This window comes from Rutilus rutilus, assembly GCF_951802725.1.
Source record: "Rutilus rutilus genome assembly, chromosome: 7".
Lineage (NCBI taxonomy): Eukaryota > Metazoa > Chordata > Actinopteri > Cypriniformes > Leuciscidae > Rutilus > Rutilus rutilus.
Window position 1 is genome coordinate 41,048,951 of NC_140221.1, and position 22,369 is coordinate 41,071,319.

General features: G+C 36.8%; 1 protein-coding gene across 1 annotated transcript; it reads right to left on the reverse strand.

Moving 5' to 3' along the window:
* Positions 1-7,617: 7,617 nt before the first annotated feature.
* ckap2l (cytoskeleton associated protein 2-like) lies at positions 7,618-22,122 on the reverse strand. Its single transcript, XM_084414823.1, has 9 exons — positions 21,913-22,122; positions 20,928-20,994; positions 20,716-20,779; positions 19,444-20,627; positions 18,960-19,158; positions 15,215-15,370; positions 12,884-12,941; positions 9,322-9,484; positions 7,618-8,395 (listed from the first exon to the last, which is right to left on the reverse strand). The coding sequence occupies exons 1-9, from the start codon at positions 21,965-21,967 to the stop codon at positions 8,095-8,097; spliced, it is 2,247 nt and encodes a 748-aa protein (XP_084270949.1). The 5' UTR covers positions 21,968-22,122; the 3' UTR covers positions 7,618-8,094.
* Positions 22,123-22,369: the final 247 nt, after the last annotated feature.

The window sequence follows — 22,369 nt, forward strand, 5'->3', positions numbered from 1 at the left end:
CTGATGACTCAGAAAATTTATAATATACCCATACTATTTATTTGTGAGAGCCTTAAATTAGACTTGTGCAGCCTATAGAATGGACAAATAGAATACCCTATTAGTCCAGGGCCAAATGGCCTATTTATTCATGTACAGTTGTAATAAAAAGTAATTGTTTCAATAGTGTAGTCAATGGTGTTGTCAACATAACACTTGTAAGTGGTTTAACAAAATGTTTCTATCATGTATTATGATATTCACCCACTTTCAGTTAGAATGTCAGAAAGTATGTTGATGGATTTTGACAGTTTGACAAGGTTTTGTCAGTTTTGTGAAAAGATTGTTGGTTCAGTTGACTGGTTATAACAACACTACCAACTATGCCATCTTCAATCAACTTCCACTGAGTTCCAGGGGTATTAAATGTAAGTACAAAATAGTTTTTATCTTGTGCTTGTGAATTGGTGGGGAATAGTAGCAGTAGCTAATGTAAGCTTGGTGTTTTTAGCAGGCTAGCTATCTAGCAGGCTAGCTAGCTTGCAGATTAAACAGTAATAGTAACTGCTACAGTGCAGCTCGGGCCAGCAGCATGTGCCCAATATATCAATCTTAACTGTTCTATTTCATCAGAAACGATCTGAAAACAGGGCTTTAAGTGTAAAATACCGAACTTGTCCTTTAATTTAGCTTAAAAACTTTTACATAGGAGTCTTAGCTTAAGAGCGATTCTGGGCCAATCTGAGAGCAACTCTGAGCAAGGAAAAGACAAAAACTTTCATCTTAGTGAGGAGGCGAGGCTGACCCCGTTGCTATGTATGACACAATCTTTTGAAGACTGTGATTGGCTGGTTGTCCAAGAAGGAAAAAAATTGTGATTTTAAGTATAGGTTCTATTCTAAGCCTTCACTTTGAAATTAAATGTGACTGTGTACATTACACACTGCTGCATTGTTGCATTTTCCCAGTTGCCAAATATCGTAATGTAGTGATTAGTTAAAAAAGTTTAATCAAAAGATTATCAAAAGTAACATTAAATAAATAAATAAAAAGATTAAAAAAAATTTTTTTTAAAAGGCATCATGATAAGCACAGTTGTTATTTATTTAGTTTGTTATTATGGCGAGCTCCCCGCGAATTCTTGACCCTGACTGACCCTATGATGTCACTCGTCATCAGACAGTCAGTGTCTGTCAGTGACTCCGACGTCGACGATGTCTGACAAGAAACAAAAATATCTTTCTGGCCATGAAAAAACGACAAAAGAGGAGTCTGGAAGAAGAGAAGAAGCAAGAAGATAAAGGTACGTAAACCTGTATAGGCTTAATTTTCCAATACCTGTATGGATAATCTGCACTAAAAGTCTTATATTAACATTAGCCTAAATCGTGCTTGTATTAACTTTTGTTATGCTACAGTTGTGTTTTATTTACATGCTAATAACATGCTGCATAAAATTGGTTTAGTATTATACCATTTGCTGTGATGTTAAAGCATTTAACAGAACAATATAAACCCAGTTTGGCTTCTACACTAAAGGGCTAACATTAATTTACTCCCTTACTCCCATTAATTTATGTCCCCTTTCCAGGAGCACTATTAAAGTATGTGCTGCCAGTAACCAAAGCTCCAGCTGTTGGGGAGTATAAAGGGGCTGTAAAATGATAACCTTCTGCATTTTTAAAAATTAAGTCTAACTTTATGTATAATTATTTTATTTATTTCATTGCAGCTCCATCAACCACTTCTTTTCCTGGTTCACAACACAGTCATATCACCCATGCTGGTAAGTTCTGTGTTTTAGTTTAACCTATAGAGATAGATACATTTCCCACTTGTTGTAGTGTCCTGTCCTGTGCTCATAAATGAAATCTGTCATGAGGGGAGCGTGTAGTAGCTGTTTTTAAGGACTGATTATTGAGCAACATGATGGAGTTTCCTTTAAAGCTGCTAATGTTGAAAAGACATTTTATCTAAAGTAACTTTAAAACAAAAGATGGCATCAAACTCTTGCAGATTGTTTTGCATTATAAGATTCTCAAGGTTTGATGCTAAGAACACAGGTAATTTCAATTCAGTCAATTTATTTAATTATTTAATTATTTATTTAATTTTTTCATTAGCAGGCCCATCAACCTCTACCTCCAGCTCTGGTGTCACCCAAGATACACAAGTTTGGATTTTAATAGTTCTATTGAAATGTTACCTAATTCTTATTATTGTTACTATTAATCTTGTTTGTGGTGTTTTAGATGTTATTGTTAATTTTGTTTATTTGAAAAATTCAAACATTTAAATGTTCTATTTATTATTTTATATAATATTTTATTTAAATGTTATTCTATTTGTTCTATTTCATTTAAATTATATATAGGCTGTTGTTTGTGCCTCTTTAACTCTGGTGTCAATTAAAAATGTTTCTTTGGGTTTTACAGATGCTAGAAACGTGAACTTGTGAACTTCGATGAGACATCTCTTCATTTACTGCTACAAACTGACAACAGTCAGATACGTATGATTTCAACCATGCTAGTGCAATTCCAGGTTCCGGTTCCAAACGTTCCGATCCATTGGAATCGTACACGTCCACACGTTAACGATTCCACTAACGATTCCTAATTCGTTCCGTTCCGTTCCGTCCATTCCCGCGTCGCGGCAGGACGTCACAGTAGGCTATGCGAGGTGGTAGTGGTGGTGATGCTGTCGGCTCGCGCGCTAGTCTGTTTTGATCTTCTTTACCGCCAACAGAAGTAAACGAAGTCAATCCAACAGTGTGATAAGTGCGTGCCGTCAGATTTATATTCCACGTTCACATTTTTCCTGTTTAGATCGAATCCATGAACCGCATTATTACACCGTTTTCTAAGGCTACGCGATCTATTTAAAACAATTTACAATCATAAAATAGCAGAGTGCTATCATGAAATCGTAAAGGCCGTGATATGCGCCAAAAATATATGAACTGTTTTTTTTTGTTTTTTTTTTACAGAGAAGAACGACGCTTTAATTATTTATATGCGTGCAGATTGTTAAAGTCCACATGAATTCAAAATTGACCATATTTACTTTGTTTGCCTAAATTGATCGTTTTGTGGTGAACAATTCATCCATCCAAGTCAATCCACACACAAAAAAATGTTGGCTTCGTAATCTTTAATCAAAATCTGAAAATGCCCCTCCCCTCTGCATTGGAGGACCTTCCCTGATGACGTAAGGCTTGTTCGACTTGAACCGGCGCTGCACAGACCGATCGGTTTATGACATCAAAGTACCGCGAGAGCAATTCAAAAGCATATAGGAGCCGTCTACTTTCTAATCGCTCTCGCGGTACTTTGAAGTACCGCGAAGCCTTTGAAGTCTACTTCAAAGTACTTTGAAGCCTACTCTGTAGGCTTGTTCGACTTGAACCGGCGCTGCACAGACCGATCGGTGAATGACATCAAAGTACCGCGAGAGCGAATAGAAAGTAGACGGCTCCTATATGCTTTTGAATTGCTCTCGCGGTACTTTGATGTCATAAACCGATCGGTCTGTGCAGCGCCGGTTCAAGTCGAACAAGCCTTGTATGTTTGACGGCTTGGTTTGGGCAAACGCTTAACCACTCCCCTCAAGTCTGCGAGAGATGGAGAGGAGGAGCGCTAGAGTAAAACCCTGCCCTCTGTTCAATATACCTTTTCACTGGGAAATACGTCACAACACTGGAGAAAAGTCGTTTGCAACTTCCGGTTCACGCGGACTTTAAAAGTAACTCAGCTCTGTTCATTGTAAACGCTGCTCCACACATACTCAGTCTCCTCATGTGCTGTTTGTTTAGGTTTCCGATAATGTACGTTTGGGAATGCAAAACCTCGGACGCATGTTTCATATATCTGTCATCATTTAAATGCGTGTCTGTCAGCATCTCAGGGGGGAGCACAACAAATATGCTCAAATTAAATACCAGGGCTGCGGTCAGCCCCGACAAAACGTTGCACAACGTTTTTTAAACAGAAACGGTGATGCGTTGAACACACTGTTCTGATGACGCAAGAGTTGCAACTATGGCATTGGCAGCTGAGAAGGCTCATTCTTTGTGTTCTTTGTGAAGAATTTTCTGAGCCTGATGAAGTCGGTATAAATGTGTTTAATACTACAAAATATGCCCGATGTAACAGTTGCACTTGCCACCCAGAACAAAAGAGTCAAGGGATTGCTGAAACTGAAATGGAAGCACACATCTTACCTAATTCAGACTAAAACACATCTATTTAGCCTCACATACTGACTTTATTTGTAGTTCATACTGTTTTAATACCCTGTATTTTCTTTCTCATTTTTAGGAAAAGCACTTAATTACCATTGTTTATTTCTATACCAAATGACATAGGCTACACTTGCAATGAAGCTAAAAATATAAACAATGCATCATTATGTTGATATCCTATATTTTTACAATAAAACAAACATGTCTTCTAATATCCTCAGTTGTTGCGTACACCGAGCTGCATCGAACACATTTGTAAATTACTTTCCTTGAACCCATTGTGCGAGTTCACTTTAATACCGCGTGCTTTATATACATGTTGCTGCTGATTGGACTGCAGTTCTGACACACCCACCAAACAAGAGAAAACGTATCTCAAACCCCGTTGCACACCGGTGCACGCCGTTTCCAGGAAACATGACGTTCAACAACCGTAGCAAAACGTTGCGCACCGGTTTGAACTTGAACGTGCCCCAGGAGCAGGGGCGCCGCCAGGAATTTTGGGCCCCATGACAAAAAAAAATCGAATTGGGCCCCCTCCGCGCAGCTGTTGTCACCACATCTCTAGGACCTAACTGTCCCATCAAAAGCTTTACATAACTCTAATCAAAGGCTTGCAACTGTTTTGCTTCTTGTAGTTCAATACTAGTACTAGCACAATATTTACTGCTGTGATTTGTAAATGCAAGTCTGCATACAGTCTGCAGTTCACTGTTTGATGCAAGATTAAAAGCCACCATAAAAATGTCCTTAAGGCAATCCTTTACAGTCTCAATGTATTTTTATTGTAAAATTAATGACAGATTTAAAAAAAAAAGAAGAAAAAACTAAATATATATTAACTTTTTAATTAAAATAAACTAACATCATCATATCAAAACAATGAAAACAGCAGATTTTTTAACTTAACTGCACATAAATGCCAACAACAAAATAAAGCTGACGTGTAAAACGGAATTTCCACATCAGGGTTATTATAGTGCTACAAAACAGATCAAGTGATCACTAAATCAATAGGTTTTGACGTTTGGAATGATGGGAATAATAAAGTCTGTATCTATAGATGTCATTTAACGGCCAAAATTCAGTCTAAATGAACGCATCAAACTGGATTATTTTAATATTGTCTGTAACACACGCAGGTTGAGGTAAGCTACTCATTGTTTCTAACTGCATCCAGCACAGACAGGAGGTTGTTGTTGTTGTTTTATGTCATAATGGTCATTATGTGAGAAAATAATTTGTGTTTGATTTCTGTCATTAATAAATTTTCATTTTCTTTTTTGTTATGGTAAAAAGAGCAAGAGAGACAGTCAGAGAACCCCACACAGACTCCCTGGAATGATGCTAAGTCATTACCACAGTGTTGCTCACCTTCTTCACTGGGACAGGGAGGGGGGGGGTAGTTATGGGGAGACTGGGGTGCTGCTGACTCATCTGTTGTTAAGTCTGCAGGGGCATGGACAATGATTTAATATGAAAATCTTGCTAAACGTTTCCCTGCACTGATTACATGTTGATGAAATGTAGGCTAACACTAGCCTGCAGCTAGCTAGCTTATTTCACTATGGACAACAGGTTAATACCACGCACAGACTAAAGGCTACCCACCTTTCTTGGTGAAAAACTGGGTTACAGATTGACACCCTTTCTTTTGTCTTTCCTTTTTTGAAAACCAGATTTTCTTTTACTATGCAACATTGTGGTCTCTGTGTTGCTGACGCGTCGCATCGACTACTAACTGTCTGCAACTACAACTAACTAAACACAAACACCGCGCACGCTAACGCAGGACCAAACCATTTCATGCAGATACAGGGGTATGGTCGGTCAAAATGAAAGTATACTCTTTGATCAATGGGGATATTTAACTTTTATTGCCAAAATAAGTAAAATCAAAGACATCATTTATTGTATAATTATTTGAAATATACTTAATGATGATGATTTGTATAGTGTATAATATATATATTTTTTTAATTAGTTTTTACTTATTTGTTGGGGCCCCTGTCAGTCAGGGGCCCTTGGAATCGTCCTAACTTTTCCAGGAGTGCACTATATTTGACAGCCTGCGCTCCACAAACAATGGTAGGTTGGCTTATAAATTATATCAAAACATTAACGCTAGATGTAAGTAACCAATGATCAGCCTGGAGAGATCAAGGATCCTCCCAGAAAAAGCAGACATGCTTGTTTTTCTGCACAAGAACTGCTAGAAATTTTTAAATGTTAAATGATTAATTGATTAAGTTTTTGTGAAAACAATAAAAGTTCAAGTTAAAATGTAAACCATGATGCGTTGTTTACTCTTTTATAGTTTAGCACACACAACTAAGTGTGATTACAATACAAAGCTTTGTTTTAGAAATGTTTACTTTTTTTTTTAGAAATTTCAAAGCAATCAACTTCTGTATTGATATTGCACACTTTGTTTTCATTCTCTAAAATCACTTTAAATTAGACATTCAAAGCCAACAACTCTCAAAGCCACCCTGTAAGTGTTCAGCCAATGGTACAGGAATCGCATCGATAAGCAGACTCGACAATGGCATCGATATCCATAATTTCTTAACGATGCCCATCCCTAGGCGTGATGACTTCGACTTCCAACCAGATGGAACTGGATAATATTCTGAATGTTCTGATCCAATCTGACTTCTTACCTGTAATGCTGCCTGGATCATAATCATACACTGTTTGTTCGTCAGCCAGAGGAGAACTGGCCCCGACTGAGCCTGGGTTCTCCCAAGGTTTTTTTTCTCCATTCTGCCCTGATGGAGTTTTGGTTCCTTGGCACTGTTGCCTTGGCTTTTGGCTTGTTTAGTTGGGGACATTTAATATTCAACAATATTACTGATCTGCCTTACTTAAGGTGGACGATGACGCAATTTTCTTCTAGAAACAAACTTCGTTATATTATTTTCATGTTATCACTGTGAAGCTGCTTTGATACAATCTGTATTGTAAAAAGCGCTATATAAATAAAGGTGACTTGACTTGCAGTCAACAGTTTGTTTGTTTTTTAAATGAGAGATGTAAATGATGAAAGATTTATTTATTTATTTTGGGGTTGAAATATACCCTCATATTACTGGACATTGTCCTGTGAACATACGCAATAGTTCCCTCAGTAACAACAGACATTCAACTCTTATCTAAAGCCACTACTTGTATTGACTGACCTTTAACTGAACCAAGAAAAGCAAATACTCAGAAGCACATGAACTTCAGCGTACTAACCTAAAAAACATCACAAAGTGTTCAGCCAATCAACAGCAAACATCTACATTTCAAGATTTAATAGAAGAAAAAGTTTAGATTGTAGAACACCAATAGCCATCCATCCATCTCATCTATAATTCTGCAGCTTCATGGAACAAAATTATAGCATCAGGCAGGGACTTAAATATGGTTTATTTATCATGTAAAATCCAATTTCTTACACTTAAAAAAAATAATGTGTGCTATTGCTCAGACATGCATAAGAGATTGAGGCTGATCCATAAATTATAACTTAAGTTATAAGGATAGGTTTGACTTAAATCTCTGATTAACTAAATAATATTGACTTTTCTGCTGAATCTTATGCAGAAATCTTTTTTTTTTTCATACAGCAATGCTTAATGTTGAAATTCATCATAGCAAAAAAATATATGATCCAATTAGGTAACATCTAACCAGTATTAAGAGAGAGTCAAAGCTCAAGGTCTGGCTAAAACCTAGCAAAAATAAGTTTAGTAGTATATTAGCCTGTCTAAATGTGCATCATAGTGCAAAATACATTTTACAAACAAATAGTAAAAACAGAATTAAAACAAAAACAATTCTTGGCTTCCAGGCGGGAAATGAAGGTCATTGCATTTTAACAAACATTATAATGTTTCAACCTCCTCCGGATAAACAAGTTTAACTTGAACATGGTCGCTCAGTGCTTCATTCTCCCGGTACACATACACAGGAGAGCTCTGGGGTTGTGTGTAACCTTCGACGTCTTCCTTACTCTCACCTGCAAGGTCACAAAGAGAGGTCACACAGGGGTCATGTTCCCGCAAGGCTGTTGGATAGCACAGAGCAGATTTCTCAATCCGCACTGAACGCCGCACTGGGGTAAAGAAACGGATTTCGTGACCGTCTACATGTCCGGATTCTGCTCCCCGCTGACTCATTTTCCCCCTTAAATTGTGCAAGAAAATACAAAGTTATTAGACGTAACTTAATGTTTTGCAGGAAAAATAACAGACAATCATCCTGGCCAACTTTTTGGAAATGTGTTCATTTCCTGTATTCAATATTTGTACTAGTAGGACTGGGTTGAAAATATACATTTCTCAAATGTAATCGATTCTCATTTTGATGAACCAATATTAATTCTTTAGTCCATGCTGTTATCATGTTGATGTGTTGTATTTTACAGACAAAAAAAAAAACATATATAAATATCACAGTCTAATCATATTAAGGCTCATGTTTAAATGTTAGTTTTTTTAGACAAATATAAGCTGTTATCTTGTAAAAAAAATATAATTTCATGGTTTGTACAATGTTATGTTGATTATTACAATTATTTTAAATGTGGAAAATTGTATTAATAAAGAATGAGGAGTTGTATTCAAAGTTTTACTGGTACTATAAAGAAGTAAATATACGATTCAAAATATTTCAATTCATTATTATTTTGGTAACACTTAACAATAAGGTTCATTAGCAAACATTAGTTAATGTATTAACTAACACGAACTAACAATGAGCAATACATTTGTTACAGTATTTATTCCTCTTTATTAATGTTAGGTCACAGTGCATTACCTAATGTTAACAAATACAACCTTTGTTTTTTAATAATGTATAAGTAAATGTTGAAATTCATATTAACTAAGATTAATAAAGCAGTATTGTTCATGTTAATTAAAGTAGTTAACTAATGAACCTTATTGTAAAGTGTTTTTAAATACAAAAAAGAAACTTACATCAAAGAATTTTACATCTATAACAGTCCTAACATGATGCTACTTATTCCAAAGAATATTTAGGCAACAGTGCACACGAGATCAAGGTTATTCAAATTCAAGTTGGAATGTGTGAGTGTGTGAGTGTCGTACCCTGGGGTGGCTGTAATTTTATATTTGACGACAGACGAGTCTCCCCTCATTCCACATATGAGGGCCCCTAGAGGTTTTGGAGTACACATGACGTCACCGACTTCCTGTTCGTCATGCATCCTAGTCTCTACCGATTCAGGCTCTTTTGGCATCGGAGACATACCTGAATGATTTAAAACATGGTGAGATTTGTTTTATTAACACAAAGGATTCATATTCTGGGCTCATATTCTTACTTCTATATAGTATGCATCATCACTAAAGGTGCTAAAAACACTGTAAGCAACATTAAACATGTTTCATAACTTGCAGTTTGTTCCCATTTATTTGTTTTTCTTCTTTTTGAGAGGTGATCTAAATGCTTGAAACAGATGGAAAATGTACAGTCCTGTGCTGCAGCTCTATGGATGTTTTGCCCTCCAGGTCTCTGTGCTAGTCATGTGATGGAAAACTATGAATTGTCATGCTGGGTTGAAAGAATTCAATAGAACTTTATTGTATGGTGTAGCATTCATATTCATATAGCATTCCTCACAGTTATGACTGGAATAGCCAAATCCATTATTTTATAATTATTCCATTATTCCATACATATTTGGTCATAGTGTAACAAAAGCAGTCTCCAGCAAAACTACACAAAAACACAGTTCACATTTTGATCTAAGAAATGTGACAAAAATGTATAATGTGCTTGAAATTTTAGAATAAACAATATTAATGTGGAGGATTCTATAAACTATTTGGACACTTAAACCACATATAAAAATGCATACATTTTAGGTGATAGATAAAGTAGATAAAACATCAAACTGAGTGGTATTTAAAAAGATAGCACAGACACTAATTTTAAGTTACTTTCAATGATAAAACATTAGATACACTGTTTGTGACATGTCCATAGTTAAAGGAGAACTCCGGTCAATTTTAACATTGAGCAAATTTTTTTGTACATTTGGAGTGCTGTCAGTACAGAGAACAACGACAAAAATCGGTGTTGCCTACACCATGTTATCCTCTTTTTAAAATGTGCACCCTGTTGACTTCAATGGGGCAATGTTTAAACCTGCTTTTAGCCTCTTAACATCCTTGATGTGTCATTACAAGTGCACAGCCAATGTGAGTGATTCCTTCAGAGTGAACACGAGTGAATCTGACTGCAGTAGATGTGAAAGATATGAATAAAAATGATGTTATTTAAGCCAGCGCAAATACCTGTATTTACATCCTGTTTTCGGTCGAAGTCCAAAGTAGTCGATTGTCGAGTTCACGCGCGTGATCATAGGTAACTAAACCTATGGGCGTGAACTCGGCTTAAATAACATAATTTTTATTCTTATCTTTCACATCTACTGCAGTCAGATTCAGCCGCATTCACTCCGAAGGAATCACTCACATGACCTGTGCACTTGTAATGACACATCAAGGATGTTAAGAGGCTAAAAGCAGGTTTAAACATTGCCCCATTGAAGTCAACAGGGTGCAAATTTTAAAAAGAGGATAACACGGTGTAGGCAACACCGATTTTTGTCGTTGTTCTCTGTATTGACAGCACTCCAAATGTACAAAAAAATGAGCTCAATGTTAAAATTGACCGGAGTTCTCCTTTAAAGTAGGTTAATAATAGGACCTGTGTGAACTTGAAAGGGACTGATCACAAGTACACTACTGGTCAAAATTTAGGAATAATTATTGTATTTTTTTTAATACTTTTTTTGTTGTTGTTGAAAGAAGCTCTTATGCTCACCAAGGCTGTATTATCTTTTTAAAATATAGTAAAGCAGTAATGTTATTTATTCCTGTGATGTCAAAGCTGAATTTTCTTACAGTCTTCAGCGTCACATGATCCTTCAGAAATCATTCTAATATGCTGATCTGTTTCTTAGTTATTATCAGAGCTCAGTTAATAATAATTGTTTTTCCAGGATTTTTTGATGAATAGATAGTTTAAAATAACAGCATTTATTTGAAATCTTTTGTAACATTATAAATGACTTTACTGACACTTTGAATCAATGGAATCCATTCTTGCTGAATAATTTCTTTCTTCTACCCCCATACTTTTGAATGGTTGTGTTTCACGTTTTCGACAAAAATATTAAAGGGTTAGTTCACCAAAAAACAGAAAATTCTGTCATTTCCTCACCCTCATGTCGTTCCAAACCCGTAAGACTTTCGTTCATCTTCGGAACACAAATTAAGATATTTTTAATAAAATCAAAGAGCTTCCTGTCCCTTCATTGACAGCTACTCCTCTACCACTTTGACACTTCAAAAAGTTCATAAAGAGATTGTAAAACTAATCCATATGAATTGAGCGGTTTAGACAAATTTTCTAAAGAGACACGACCGATCACTTTATATGACGAACAGATTTAATTTAGTCTTTTATTCACATATAAACATTCATCAGCGCACACATCAGTTGTGGTAAACAGAAGCTCAAGCATGTTCACTTGACGTGCGAAAACCAATGAGGTTCATTCTCGTGTTACGCAGCACGTATGAGCTTCAGCAAGAACTAGTGAGGTTTGTTCTAGTGCGGCAGGCAGGTTTGCTCGAGCTTCTGTTCATGTTCGCTGATCAATGTTTGTGAATAAAAGCCTAAAATTAAATGTTCATCATATAAAGCGATCGTGTCTTGTCAGAAAGGTTGTACTAAACTGCTCAATTCACAGTTTAACTTTTTTCAACATTGATAATAATAAGAAATGTTTGAGCACCAAATCATAATTTAACGAACGAAAGAAAAAGAATCTCCTCTACAGTCTCACTATTCCTTAAAGCGATAGTTCAAATGAAAATTACCCCGTGATTTACTCACCCTCAAGCCATCCTAGGTGTATATAACATTCTTTTTTCAGACGAATACAATCTGAGTTATATTAAAAACTGTCCTGGCTCTTCCAAGCTTTATAATGGCAGTGAATGGCTGTTTCTGTTTTGAAGTCAAAGAGCATCCATCCATGATAAAAGCACTCCACACGGCTCCGGGGGTTAATAAAGGCCTTCTGAAGTGAAGCGATGCGTTTGTGCAAGAAAAATATCCATATTTAAAACTTTATCGACTAAAATAACGAGCTTCCGGCTTGTATTATTGGCACTTCTTGCATTTATTGCCTTCTTAAGATTAATTGTTTCTTGTATACCTCAACTGTATGTCGCTTTGAATAAAAGCATTTGCTAAATGAATAAATGTAAATTATTTCTAAAGTATCATATGACACTGAAGACTGGAGTAATGAATCTGAAAACTCAGCTTTGCCATCACAAGAAATCAATTACAATTTAAAATATATTTTAATATATATTTTAATTTGTAATAATATTTCACAAAACACAGTTTTTCATGAAAGAAAAACAGCCTTGGTGAGCATGAGGCTTCTTTTAAAAACATGAACATATTAGTTATTTCCATAATTATTTATATAATTAATTTATTTTAAACTTTTAACCCATAGTGTACACTAATAATCCACACCTAATCCAAACCCAAGTAATTGCAAAAACTGTACTGTAAGTGACTGTATGGCAGAAATACGGATTACTCATCCTCACACTTTACCTTGAATCTGACTCTTTTTAAGGATCTCAAAAACCACAGATCGTAGTTCATCCACCGGCTGTTGAGAAAAATCACATTAAGTGAAATCAAGTATGTTACTCATGCACATGCGTAACTGGAATTAGCTCATTTCAAAATACTAACAAAATGATGACTGACTCAAAAACCACAGATCGCAGTTCATTCACCGGCTGTTGAGAAAAATCACATTAAGTGAAATCAAGTCTGTTACTCATGCACATGCGTAACTGGAATTAGCTCATTTCAAAATACTAACAAAACAATGGCTGGCTCAATGTTAATTCCGTAATTTCCCCCCAAAACGACCATTAACCGACAAGATTATGTTAAACTAGAATTAAATTAAATTTAGGGATGCACCGATCCACATTTTTTCACTTCCGATCCGATCCCTATACCTGAATTTGGATATCGGCCGATACCGATACTATTCCGATACCAGAGCTGTGTTTGCTTTAATATTATTATTAGCATTATTGTTTATTTTATATGATGCTGAAATAAACATCTCTCAACAGGCAAGTATGATATGTATGTATGTATGCATGTATGTCCCAAAAGGCAACTTGAGGTAAGTATAAGGTCAGAAAAGGAAGTCAGAAAAACTGAAAATCCTGTTAACAGGAAAAATACCATTCTGAAAACAAATATGCAACTGTAAGGCCGTTAACAGTCAACGCGAGCGACGCGCTCCCTTTCATAGTCAAAACAGTGGACGCAAGCAGACGCAAGCGTCACGGGCGATGCATGAAATGCAATACACCGCTCATGCAACAGGGGGTAGATGGGTCATAGTAGAGTCATAGTTCTGAACGCACGTCTATTTCGCTTCAAACGCTCGCTTTCGCTTTGGACGCGTGAATGGATTCAAAATGTTCAAGCGTCGAACTAGACGCGATAGACGCGAATTTGACGCAGCTTAATAACAGGCTCCGATGTCAAGATTGCAATGCTGGAATGTGTGTGTGTGCGCGCATTTTGTTCATACAGGACATCATTAAAACTGCAAAGTGTTTAGCCTACTTATATTTATGTAAAGCACAATTTATGTAAAACACAACATTGTGCTTTTGTCAAACTGTAACCTACAACTGTCACCCAACCAAAATCACACACACACATTGTAGACGAGATGTAGAGAGATTTTTTCTCTTCGCCCGCCATTGTATTCAAACCTTCTTCCGTAAACATAATATACTTGAATTAATGTACAATACTTGCAATGTCGCCCCCGCCGACAACGCATAGTATTGCATGCATCGGCGTGTCGCGTATCAAAAACTAGGACGACACATTTGGCTACGCATCGACGCATAATGCTTTATAAGGCTTTGCAAACGTTGCATTTTGCTGTCTTGCTCTGCGGTGTTTCCAGTGTGAACTATTTCCACACAGCGGACGTTGTTGGCTAACTGCGGAATGGATTTCCTGAGCGGGGGCGTGTCTCATAACTCTGTGTCTCATTGAGCCGCGCCTCCGTTCAGGAAATCCATTCCGCAGTTTGCAGTCAGCTAGCAGACTAGCCGGCGGGAATCACTTTTGGAGTAATTTCAGTAGACAACGTTAAAGCGCAGACATGACTCATGGATATCGGATATCTCCGCAGGTTGGAGTCAGATCACATCGCGCACCTACAGTGCTTCTGTGAACAGAGAAAAAGCGCAGAAAGTTTTGTTCACTTCAAGTTCAGGCATGAATACGCTGTTGTCAAAGGATGTTGGGAGCGGCCGGGCTATTGTCAGACTGCCCGCACCAAAGTACACTAGAGTTACCGCTACCGTCTCTCATTGAAAAATGTAATTCCACGCTGCAAGGAATGCAGACTCGCAGACTAGCTGTGAGCCTTGCGCCCATTTGTGTTTCAGTTCTGCTTTAAATTAACTTGCTTTGGCATTTATATAGTTACTTTTATTTTTCATTCCTGTTCTGTTCTGAATACTGTTAAAATCAAAAGGATTTATTGTGAAGTTTGCAAACATTTCACATTACTTACCCATATTTTACATCAATGCAATAATAAAATACAACTTATTTGCAATTATTTTCTCTCAAAAACCCAATTTTATATGTATAGCATATTTTTTTAACCATGCAGCAAGCGTTTTCAAAAAAATCTTGAAAAAAAATACTTTTTAAATTGTTTAACCGACAGTGTTAATCTGTCAAAATTCTTACTGTCGGTTAACGGTTAAACAGTTCATTATGAGCAGATTATCAGATTAAAACAAAAAAGCAACAAGCAAAAAAAGTACCATCAATAAAAAAAAAGTGTGTGTGCAATGCATGTTTGAGAGATAAAGAGAGACTGACCTCTCTCACTTCACGGATGGCCTCCTGGAACATGGGCAGGACCTCCAGGTTTCCTTCTCTTTCCATTAGTCTGGCCTGGCAGATCCAGTATTTAGCAAACTTCTGTGCCATTGGCACCCGAGACAGCACATCTCTGACCTTTTCCACTGGGAAACCCTGTCAGATAAACACACAAAGAGCATTGGATCAGTTCTCAATATGCTTGTTGTGAGCACTTAAAGGAAAGCATCATCTAACCAGACATTAGATGTTCCACGTAAATAGAGGAGTGCAATGCAACTTGTACTGCATAGCTCAAGAAAAGCTCAAGACGACCATAAATTCAGAGAAGTCACACTGTTGGACAAGAATGGAAAACATCATGGCCAATTTATGCCAGTAAATGGCAAACACATGAGATCTGTTCAAACAAAACAGGACAAGGAAACATTATGATAAGGGAAACTGTAAACTGTAAGGGAAATGTTTTTTTTATATGTTGGCATGAGAATTACACTTTAACCCCTACCACACATACAATCTTTACAGGTAAACTAGCTGTAAATTACCAGATCATGTGTGAACAGTCCTTTTCAAAAAGACCGGTAAATCGGTTCTGGCAATTTACAAACTACTTTACGGGAAGTTCTAACATTACCAGTGAATCCAGTATTATGCCATGTGTGCACGCAGAATGAAGATTACCGGTAAGAGTGGTATTTTGGTGCAGATGTGCGAACGGTCCCTTAACGGTAAAAAGCCAGAACGGCGTTGCTTGTGTGAACAGCATATGTGTGTAATTACCAGTCAAGTCATTTACGTAATTTTAGGTAATTTACGTGGATTGATGCGTGAAAGGGCCTTTGGTCTAAAAGGTTTTAATGTTGAAAAGTGCTTTTTTCCATGGTAATGTAAACATTTCAGTTGGTCCATCTGACAATGATGGAATTGAAAGTTAAACATGTTCACAGTTTATTAATTACAACTAGATTAAACAGTTATTATTCAGCACTTTTGAGGGTTACAATATGGCAGTGCTTCTCCAAAACTCTGTGGTCACGATAAAAAAAAAAAGAAGGTAAAAAAGAGTCATTGTGAGGTTTGAATTTTAAGATTAAGAAATCACATTAATAATAATAATAATAATAATAATAATATTAAATTTATTTTTAAAAACTGTTAGTAAAAGTAATCTAAAAATAAAATGATAGTTTTCTTTAAAATGTACTTTTATTACTTTTAAACGTACAATATGTCATTTTTTCGCCGCTAGGGGTCGCTAACCTCTTACAATAACAAAGGCATAGTTTGATGACGCAACATTTGCTAAGAATTATGGATCTTGTCGTCAACGTCAAGCCGACCGATCTAATAATGTTTATGGATGAGTAAATACATCAATGTTTTTATCATGACTGTGATATGAAGCAGGTCGGGATTGCTAAGAGACAGCTATCAGCTCCACACGCGACGCGAGTCCCACGGATATAAAAGGAATATGGACATTTCATTCTACCGAACTACACGCAAGTGCAGAATTACTACTCACAGGTCAGTTTATTAGACAAATTAAACTTGTGAGGTAACGCAACGCTGTTTCACTTGGTCTAACATTACACTATCACACTAAACTGCATTTGAATGTGTTGAAATGTATGTTATTCTATGTGTTAGTTTGTCTGTATGAGACTAGCAGTAAGCTAGATCAACATTAGAATAACATACAGATCATATTCTAACATATTATCATTGTTGAACTATATAACATTGATTAGTTTTATGTAAATGTGCTCACTTGTTTAATAAAGTACATGTAGGAGCGGTCGAAGTCTCGGACGTGGAGCTCTAGGCATCTCGAAAACACCGCGCTGATATTGATTCTCGTTTTAGTTATCCTTTTTTATCCAAAGTCTGCTTGCCATGGTCCATAATGTTTGAACGAAACAACAACAGCGTGCAGATAGACATTTCGAACTACACAGTTGTCCACGTCTGTCGCCTTGGTTACTATCAGAGGGCTCTGGTTACTATGGCAGTCCGAGCGGAAACCAGGGAGAACGCGGATATGACGCCATTGACGGCGACAAAACGGAAATAAAGAAACGGTCCGTGTCTTCGAATTAAATTACAAATTTCTCCTGGTTTGAAAGTTGTTGGAAACAGTCGGGATAATGTAAGTACACAACTAAAAAAATATATATAACATAAATATAGTGATTTTTGCTATTTTTAAAGCAAAAAAACTACATATTGTACCTTTAAAGGGGAAAATGATAAAATCACTGAATGCTTTTTTATTACCATGACCTCATAATTCTTATTTGAAGGACATCTGTCCAAAGAGACTATAAGCTGTATTATGCTGCCAGGCCAGTAGATGGCGATGTCACTTTGCAAAGAAAAACTGTGTGCCCATAGACTGAACATGTAACGCGCATGTCCCCGGTTTCACAAATTCACGTTTTTGTAGTTTACACAGAGACGATAACGATGTCATTTTCAAAAACTTGCACTTTGAATCCTGTTTTCAAACGCATGCATTTTCAGGCCTCCAAAACTTTGTTGTCGTGTAAAAGAACGGCCAAAACAGAAAAAAAGTTTTCCATTTTTAGTTGAAAACAGTGTTGTGTAAACGGCCCCTGAGGCTTTCCCTCTGTGAGAGACTGTTCCCAGTGTTCAAGTGAACACAAAGGAAGGTATACTGTGTGCTAACTTCTGTGTGAGTAACCCTTAGTTTGTTAATGGAAGTAACCCCTTTTATTGTATTAATCTTTGTAGTGTTCAGATCTGCAAACTCACAAAAGGTGAAAAAGGTGACATATTTACAAATTAAAGGTGCAGTGTGTAATTTTAAGCGGCATCTAGTGGTGAGGTTGCGAATCGCAACCAACAGAAGTTATGGTGGCCGACAGGAAAATATGTCATTGTCTGAGACAGCAGAGAGTAGCCAGTTAAACAATGAGGTTTCTTTACAAAGATAAATTAAGAAATTAGGTTTAATTAATTATTCAGTAAAACTATATGTTATTGCGAATATTATTGTTACTTGTTCATCATTGTGTCAGTGTTTTATTCGCTGAGTTTAGCTAGCTTCTTTGCACGAAGAACAACATAGTGACGAAACGCGCTTGTCCGTTTAGGGTTACTGTAGAAGTATGTCGGCGCAAAATGGCTATTTCAATGTAAGGGGACACGCGGTGTATGTAGACAGAAATGGCTCATTCTAAGGAAATAAAAACATAACGGTTCATTATGTAAGGTCTTTACACACCACTGAAAACATAGTTATGTATATGATATTGCATTTCTGTCAGCTGATCCTCCTAAATATTACACAATGCACATTTAAATCCCTGTAGGGGGTCTGGGGGCATTTTCCCCCTAGAAGAATTTGTTTGCGATTCTTTAACATATATGAAGCATTCTGTTGAAAGGGTAAAAACAACATTTGTTTCAAGTAAAAAATAAATAAAAAGAGCTTTTTATCTTTTAAAAAAGATATCTTTATCTTTTTTTTGTCCATGTCTTAACCAGAGTAGACGCCTGGCTATTTGTCTGGCCAAAAGCAAAAATGCAGATAGACACAGTCAATTAGTCAGAACATTTTTGATGTTTATCAACTATGTGGAGCGTGATTTTGTACCAGTGCTGGCTGGTTCGCACAGCAATTCAAATTTCCATGAAAAAAAAAAGCTTTGTTGCATCACCCCTTATAATGCGCATCACATTTAAAAAAAAGTAGAAACTCATATTATAATAATAATACCTGCTGTAATAATTTAATGCAGTCGTCTAGTGACCGGTCCACAGCAAAGACAATGTTATGAACTTCATCTTCTTTCTCGATAGAAGCCCAGTATGGCTGAGGAATAGCAGAGACCGTCTTCCTCCTCACCAGCCGGACAGGCATGGGAGGACGTTTATACGTGATGCCCCTCGATTCCCGCCACTCCTGGAGCTTACACCTGCACAGACAACACTTCTGTTAGGGTTTGACCCATACACAAAAAAAACCACACAAAAACTATACTTATTTTCCTACAGAGATCGTTCACCCCAAAAAAGAAAACTCATTTACTCACCCTCATGTCGTTCCAAACACACACAGAAGCTTTAAACTGCCCCTACTATGGTTTTTCGAATATTCCCTTTCATGCAGTACTTTGCCGATATTTAGGAAACATGCTAAGTTCACATACACGTTTCTCAGAAAAACAATGCTACAGTTAGTTAAACTTAAGTAAACTTACAGTCTCTGCTCCTGAGCAGCAGTCGGCTTCTTCCTTCCATCTACCGGGGCTGTTCGGACACCTTGAGTACTGGGACAGAAACTGGATTTCGGGGTCTGAAATTGCACCGCAGGCTTGGCCTGGCTGGATCTCTTGACGGGCCGCTGAAGCTCTTGGGGCGCAGTGCTTGTCTGTGGCAATACACAACTCTTGGTGTTTCGACCGAGGAGTTTGGTCGAAGCAGTGGCACTAGTTGGTTTAGCAGTGGCACTAGTTGGTTTAGCAGTGGCACTAGTTGGTTTAACAGTAATATTCTGTTTATTTTTGATGATAGCTGATCCTTCATTATTTGCAGGTTTAGATAAAGTAGAGACACTCGTTCTTGTTACTCTGTTTGTAACAGAGCAATGCGATTTCGGTTTTGTGGCATCAACTTTTGTGATAATGCATGAAATATCCTTTCTCTGGTTCACGTCAAATCCGTTTGTCGCCGAATTCGATTTTCGGCTCATGGGTTTACTGCTCTGAGAACTGCTGTTGTGAATCCCAAACCTGGGTACAACACTTTGACTTCTGGGTTGCTGTGTTAGTTTTGCCTGGGTTTTAGAAACATTGTTTGTCTGAATTTTTGTCCCAGTTGTGCTCATTGGTCTTTGACTCTTCAAATTGGCTGTTGAGGTTGTTTTGATCGTTGTTTCTGCTAATTTCTTAGCCAAAGGCCTTGTTGACTGAAGCGCCGTCTTGGTACAGTACGTTTGATCTGTGCGTCTGTGACCAGAGATGCCATATCCAGACTTTGAAGGGCAACAGACTGAAACAAGACTTGTTTTTCTTGACTTTTGAGTTGTATTTGAAGCATGGGAAGCTGGCTGTGCTTGATGGGCTTTGTGTTGGCCAGTTTGAAGGCTTTGTTGACGAGTCAAATTTGCTACATGGATTGATGCAGCAGTTTCCTCTGCTTTGTGAGGTTTCCTTGGATTTTGAAGAGAAGCAGTGCTATTGTTCTGAGTCTTTAAGCCCTTAAAGCCTGCTTGGTGAGTATTACGGGAATTACTGGACAACTGTGCTGGGGCTTTGGCTATTAAATGGAGGCTGAGTCCTTTTTTTGTGGATGTGTTTTTATTAACCTCTGCCAATTTCTTCACTCTCTTCACTTCTTTTACATTTGTGCCATTGATGCCACAGTTCTCCTTTGCATCACCTCTCTGAGAGAAATAAAGAGGCATTAATTCATCAGTCCACACTTTAAACATAGAAAAGAGCTAAATTTAAAGAAATGTAATTTTAACTTACAAGTTTGTCCTTTTGATTATTTTCAGCATGTTTCTTTGTAACAGGTTTGTCCTTGAGATATGGTCTTTGAGTAAAAAACAACAACAAAAAACAAGTTTATTTAGAACATAAACACAACATACTATGGTGGTTATAAATGGTGAAATTTTTTAAGTAATGAATTACAAATTCAACAATTGTTACAGACAGAAAGATCCTTTAAGACCACCTACTTTGGATTAGGTGCTTTCAGTCTTCCTTTTGCCACCAGATATTCTGCCAATTTCAGTTTGCGTTGCTCTGTAAATAAAAAAGGGAAATCCATTTAACTTACCTGCCTGCATTTAATCAATTTTATAGATGTGCTAGTTTTGTGTCTTCCATATATATTGTGTCTTGTATATTATTAATCAAATAATGATATAAATCAAATCAGTATTTCATGTCCATTTCATATCAAATATGTTTATTTGATAAGGACAATGTTGTCAGCTGGTCATTACTGAAAAAATACAAAACATTTAGGGTGATGCCAGACACAGATAATATAGCCTAACTTTTGTCATTTTAGAAGTGAAAGACATTATTTAGTTTCTTCATGAACCATTGGAATAATGTCCTAATACGGAGGTTATGGCGTAGTTGACATTTGACACCTAACTCCAACTACTACTATTTTAAACAGCATTTTGCTAATCCTTTTATAATTATTGTGCTTGCAGCTTATATGAGGAAATATCTGTACTTTCCACCTTTTATTTGAATGACGTTTATCTGCATGACTGTTTAAACAAACAAGTAAAGGCAAGCAAGGATTAATGATGGAAATGTTAACCTGATCAAATACAGGAGGTATTATTAAGACTATTTTTTATCTTTATTAAGCTGTTAAGATGAGGTGACACCACAAGTAAATACATGTAGTCCCCTTATAAGGCATAAGCTGTGCCTCTTTCACTCACGCGCGCACAAACACATAAGTTTATAACACACACATCGCTTTCGTACTGCAGTGTTTTGAACATCAGCTCATTGGTTTTCACATCAATGTTAAAAGGTTTTCCAAATTATATTCTTGACATAACTAACTCTAATTTAGCGATATAAAACTAAACAAATGTGAATCGATAGGAACAATAAATATCCAACAGCGTACATGATGCATAGGACTACGTTAGCCTGGTGTTAGCTTGTTATAGGAGAGCGCTTTAACGTTACCTATCTTAGATAGTTTAGATACGTCTCCCTCCGTCACTGTTTCCACTGTTTCCATTATGCTTAATCCACATAAAAATATTTCATCAAAATAAATTTCGTATTTGTTTTTAACTTAATAAACGAGTCTATTAGCACACAGACACAGGGTTGCTAAACCAACGTCCACCACATTCTCCCAAACAGTCGCTTGAATTTTACGGGGACACGCCCATCTAATTTCCCATTGGTTCATTCAAATATTTGGATACCGACTATTGGTTCGTCAGTTTTAATGATTCATATGATTTGATGATTCGTTATACATGTCAAATCGGCTGTCAAAACATGTTGCCATATGGCTTTATCTGTTTGAAGCTGTTCTATTACAAAACAATAATATAATAAGTTTACATTTAGACCTCTACGACGTAGAGGTGACTAATTGTATATAGTTATCTATATGACATAAACCATGTGA

Coding starts and splice junctions, on each gene's coding strand:
- ckap2l (XM_084414823.1), bottom strand. CDS start 21,967: ATGGAAACAGTGGAAACAGTGACGGAGGGAGACGTATCTAAACTATCT. Junction 12,942..15,214: donor CCATCCGTGAAGTGAGAGAG/GTCAGTCTCTCT, acceptor TTTTCTCAACAG/CCGGTGGATGAACTACGATC. Junction 8,396..9,321: donor AAAATTACAGCCACCCCAGG/GTACGACACTCA, acceptor GCACAATTTAAG/GGGGAAAATGAGTCAGCGGG.